The sequence below is a fragment of the Oryzias latipes genome, chromosome 1 (genome assembly GCF_002234675.1).
Source record: "Oryzias latipes chromosome 1, ASM223467v1".
Taxonomy (NCBI): domain Eukaryota; kingdom Metazoa; phylum Chordata; class Actinopteri; order Beloniformes; family Adrianichthyidae; genus Oryzias; species Oryzias latipes.
The window spans coordinates 909,776-915,016 of NC_019859.2; the positions used below are offsets into that span (position 1 = coordinate 909,776).

The window sequence follows — 5,241 nt, forward strand, 5'->3', positions numbered from 1 at the left end:
CCTGATTCTGATCATCTGGATGGGGGGGCAAATCCGTTTGGAAATTTAGTGTAACCATCAGTTCCTTTGATGTTTAGTCATGTGGTTATTTTTCGTGATTTGGTTTCCAGTTCTGGTCCATTAGAATTGTTTTTTCTGCCGAAGGCTCCATTCTTCGTGTTAAATGTTCATTTATGGAAACAGAACTTTTTCTCTGCTTGGGTCTCACTCTTGCAAAGACGGTTGGTTTTGTTCTGCCCGTCTTTCTTTTTGGTGATGTGACATCCGGCTCACTTTGAAATGGGACGTTCCTGCTCTGCAAACGTTTACCTCCGGCTGTTGAAGCGTCGGGTTCTTCTTGTGTGACGGAGAAGGGAGCTTTTTTTTTTTCTGTTACTCTTTACATTATTGCCGTTCTTCAAATCCGCTTGTATTTCACATAAATGTAACTGTACCTGTGGATATAACGTCAGTTAGCAGCAGGACGATCTCACAGTAAAAAGAATGGAACCATCAATGTGCATGGATGGAGCACAGAGGCAGGGGAACCAAATACCTGCCGCGCTGCAATAAAGGAGGTATGCCAGAAAGTTCTACGCTACGTTCTTCACTCCCATCTCTCCTTTTCTCTGATGAAGAACTCGCCTTCCTCCTCTTCCTCTATCATGAACGGTAGTTTAGTTTCGATGCAGATCAGCAGCACCAGTTCTGATAAAGTTCTGTTTTCAATTGTCATGACTGGTTTGGGTTCACCTTCCTGACCATTGACTGTGTATGAGAGCTGGACTGAGTGGCCCCGCCCCCCGGCGTTCCAAACAGGAAGTGGCTCCAAGAAGCCAAAATCCCAGAGATGTGTCTAGAGAAACAAACAGCTGTTCCTCATTCCTATTGGTCAGAAGAACCGTTCTGGGTCTGAGACCTTAGAACTTCTTCTTGATAATCCTTTTTTTTTTCTTATGTTTTTTTTTTGTAGTTCTGAACTGATCAAATGTCTCAAAGTAGGTGGAGTCTGCTGGCCCCACAGCCAAAACGCTATCAAGTGCAAGGGGTGTGGCGTTCCGGTTGTTGACTAACCAATCTCTGCTTCCCAACGAGGCGGCGGCCGTATTGTGAAAACATGGCGACTGAATTGATTTCATTTGGAGCTGGAAGGAAATGTTTTTTTTATGGGTGGTGTCACTCAGTCCAGTTAGCTACATGTTCTGTTGGTTTTTGTTCTGATCCACTGACAGCATTTCATCCAAACGTTCTGGAAGAGGAGCCACAAACCCAAAGAGCTCAGACCTCTGGGATGGTTCCACCGTTGGCGTCGGCCCACGACAGAAGAGCCGCCACGCAGCCGGAGCAAACCGGGCTTTGAAAGGTCCGGTTTCAGGTGTTCTGCGTGGAGGTTTGGAGAAGTGTGGACACTCCTGTCTGAGACCCCGGCTTCACGCTCATCCAGAAACATCTTTGTTCTTTGGACGGGTTCTCCTAACCACCATGTCGCCTCGACGGAGGACCAGGACCCGTCTGACATCAGCCGCGAGGGTCCAACCTGGATTCTGACACTTCCTGCTGATGGACATGAACCAGACCGGCCCACGAAAAGTTCTGTTTGAAATTCTGATCTGTGAGTCAGTGAAGGTTCTCCTTCATTCTGGTGAGGTTATGAAAGTGAGTCGTCTGGACTTCAGACCCCCGTCCTCGACACACTTCCTGTCTCACCCAGTTTGGTTTGAAGTCCGGAAGGTTCTGCAGAACTACCATAACCACTTTTCATCTGGGATCTGTGGAGTATTGCAGAAGAACCGGTACCACGGGTGACTTTCATTTAACTCATGATTTCAGTGAGAATGGAAGCAGCCGGTGAAGTTCAGGAGGAACCTGCAGGACGGACCTCTGACCGGACCCGGCCGGTCCGGTCAGAGGTCCGTCCTGCAGGTTCCACCTCTAGGCTCCTGAACAAAGACTCCAGACTAAACTGTCAATATAAAAAACTTTTATTACAAAAAGAAAATTCGTTCTACACGTGTCATCGTCCACATTAAAAATGGCCGCCAACGGCTGGAATTCACACTACAGAGACTCCTGGTGGTAAAATGACAGAAAGAAAGAGCACCGCTCCAACAGAAAACCGCAGTGCTTCCAGAAAACAGTAAAGAAAAAAAACATCCTGCCGCGCACGGAGCTCCAGTCCATATGATCACCGCCTCAACAGCAACAAGCATCAGATGTAACAAACCCGGTTCAGCAGAAACTTAACAGCGACTAACAGGACAAAAGCTAAATCCCTGAATGGAAGGAGGGGGTGGGGGTGGGGGGGGCGCTGAGCAGGCCACACAAAATCAAACTGAAGCCAAACAAACGTCACTTCCTTTACGCGCTTTACTCGTCGTCGTCTTCGTCGTCATCTTCTTCGTCGTCCTCGTCTTCCTCATCGTCGTCGTCGTCATCATCGTGGACGGGCACGGCCTTCTTGGCGGCGGGCCGGCCGGGGCCGCTCTTCTTGCCGGCGTCGCTCTTCCCGGAGCCCCCCTTGGCTCTGTAGGCGGCGACGTCCTGCAGAGAAGAGCGGCGTCAGCGTGCTGCCCGTGTGCGGTCGCGGCGCCCGGGCGGAGCCGGCTTACCTTCTCGTACTTCTCCTTCAGCTTGGCCGCCTTGGCCTCGTACGGCGCCTTGTCTTTGGCGCTTTGCGTCGCCCACAGCTCGCCCAGCTTCTTGGCGATGTCGCCGATGGAGATGCCCGGGTTATCCTCCTTGATCTTGGGACGGTGGTCCGAGCAGAAGACGAAGAAAGCAGATCTGCGGAGCAAAGACGCCAGTTACCACCAGCATGACCCTAAACCGTCTGGAAAAAGCCCCGTCAGCACTTACGGGGGCCTCTTGGGGGCGTTGGGGTCCTTCTTCTTCTTGACCTTCTTGGCACCTTTAGGTGGGACGTAGGTCTTCATCTCCCGGTCATATCTGGCCTTGTCAGTTTTGGCCAGCTCGTCGAACTTCACCTTCTCCTTGGAGGACATTGTCTAAGTAAAAGAAATAACAAGTTACACAACAGTGACTCCAGAGGACAGCTGCTCCAAAACGGAGAATTTGTTTAAAACCCTCAAAAAGGAGGAAAAGGTATGCGGGGCCGACCTTCCATCTCTCGGAACACTTCTTGGAGAACTCCGCAAAGTTCACGCTGGTTCCCGGATGCTTCTTCTTGTGCTCCTCGCGGCACGTCGCCACAAAGTAGGCGTAAGCGGATGTTTTTCCTCGCGGCTTGTTTGGGTCTTTAGTCATGGCTTCGATTTGTCTGGAAAACAACAACGAGGTCACTAGAATGGCGGTGGAAATGCAAGTCACGTCTGAACGGTTTTCGTTTCCCGCAGAAATAAACAGATCATGTCCGCTTGTTTAGCGTGAGGCGGCAAGCGCGCGCCGCTTCCAAGCTATAATCGGCTTTCTGCCTCACTAAACAAAAAGACGCGACTCCATTTTGTATCTTCCCGCCTAAACGCAACTGCGTCCAGAACTTCCCCAACTCCGCGCCGCTCGGCGCAAAACCCGCACATAAGCGCTGGCCGACCTCAAACGGGCTTTTTCCGCCACCGAACGAGCCTCCGAGGCCGGCGGGAGCTTCATTCAAACTTTAGTCGCGGAGCCTCCGTCGCCCCGCCGCCCGCCTGCAGCCAAATGGCGTTTCAACTGCATGTTGCGCACTAACTGGGCCGCATTTTTAAAGACCTAGACCAGTTAAAACAGCTTCAAACTGTGTTTTTCTTTATCAAATATGTTCAATATGGCGATTTATCCCCCCTATCACGTTAATATAAACGGGGCTGTGATTTGTAGAGAATTAACCTCAGAATTATACCCGAAAATGCGCTTCGTTCGATTAAACAGCACAGAAATATACACACCATCAAAGCAAACGAGACCGGTTTAGCTAGCGGACTTTTAAAAATAAATTCCGTTGTAAAACAGAAACATTGGCTCGGTACCTGCTCTCCAAACGACCAGCTTGAAACGGGTGAAGGAGGAAGGACGCGCAACTGTTTTGTCAGCGACTGCGAGGCTCAACTAACTTGACTAAAACTGGTTCCCAAGCTCCTCCTTGCTCTCAGCGGATTGGCTGACGCTGAGCATTTAAATTCGAACTCAGGAACAGAAACGGATACCCGTCTGCGATTGGTTGTTCATTAAGCTCTCCAGACACGATGGTTGTGTGTGCCCTCTGCGCTCTGATTGGTCAGAGTGGACTTTTAAACGTACGGCGCGAAAACAGCTCTTTGTCTGGAATCAAAACATGTTGAACGGAGGGGACGTGCGGGCTTCGTGCCGCCTGTTGGGCGAGCTCCCGCAGCCGTTTGTTTCGGGGGGAGACCAGGAGCGGCAGAACCGACAGCTGAGGAGCGGGGACACGGTAGAGCGAAGATGTTAAACGGCTCTACGTCAGTGCGAAACCACACTTCCGGGTTAGGATTCCCCCTTCATGTTCCATGGCCAACTGATGGTGGATCTAATGGATTCAGAAAATGGAGCTTGACGCTTAACGGTTTTACTATGACCAGCCTCTATATTGTTATTGAATTCAAAATTAATGTAAAAAACGAAATAAATAATCATTTTAAAACAATAACATATTCAAAACAGCGTAGTTGTCTCTCTTTTTTTAAGAAATTAAACAAGAAAATACATTCTTGATGTTTATTGGCTTTTAAACAAGTGAAAGGATCAGATATCAGCTAGATAGAGTTTTTGAACCTTTGTTTGTTGGTTCCACTTTAAGTGAAACTTACAAAAACTCTAAACTGAGACCATCAAAGCATAAATAAATGGTCAATGGGTTCTATAACGAACCCAAAACCATCTTTAATTCCATATTTCAACTTCTAGTAACTGAATTTATTAAAAATAAACTGATAGAAAAACAGGAACTCTGATCACAACTGGACTCAGTACAAAATAAACATTTGAACGAACAAATCATTATTTATATTTAGTTATTAACAAGGCCATCAGGGTTCCAAAGTGCTTTACAGATAAGAGATAAAAAGTAAATGTTTTTTTGGAGGAAAATTATAACTAAATAAACTCACAAAAACCTTTAATTGAGCAAAAATAAAATCCATTTCAATATCAGACCTTTGGTAGTTTTCATGTAAATTTAAATAAATCTTTCACAAATGTCTGAAACATCCAATAATTTCAAATGCAAAGAAACACAGGACATAATAATGTTGTGGTTTTTTAAGAAATTAATGAAATGTTATGAGGAGAACCTGAATATTTAAGGTT

The 5,241-nt window shown here is 47.3% G+C and overlaps 1 protein-coding gene across 3 annotated transcripts; it reads right to left on the bottom strand.

The window, feature by feature from the left end:
• Positions 1 to 1,943: 1,943 nt before the first annotated feature.
• On the bottom strand, positions 1,944 to 4,104 carry LOC101157589 (high mobility group protein B2). 3 transcript variants are annotated; one of them, XM_020700139.2, is made up of 5 exons: positions 3,945 to 4,104; positions 3,097 to 3,256; positions 2,836 to 2,984; positions 2,589 to 2,763; positions 1,944 to 2,520 (listed from the first exon to the last, which is right to left on the bottom strand). In XM_020700139.2, the coding sequence occupies exons 2-5, from the start codon at positions 3,241 to 3,243 to the stop codon at positions 2,347 to 2,349; spliced, it is 645 nt and encodes a 214-aa protein (XP_020555798.1). In that variant the 5' UTR covers positions 3,244 to 3,256; positions 3,945 to 4,104; the 3' UTR covers positions 1,944 to 2,346. The 3 variants fall into 3 exon arrangements, with proteins under 3 accessions (XP_020555798.1, XP_020555799.1, XP_020555797.1); XM_020700140.2 differs by having other exon boundaries at positions 3,864 to 3,970; XM_020700138.2 differs by lacking the exon at positions 3,945 to 4,104 and adding an exon at positions 3,530 to 3,642.
• Positions 4,105 to 5,241: the final 1,137 nt, after the last annotated feature.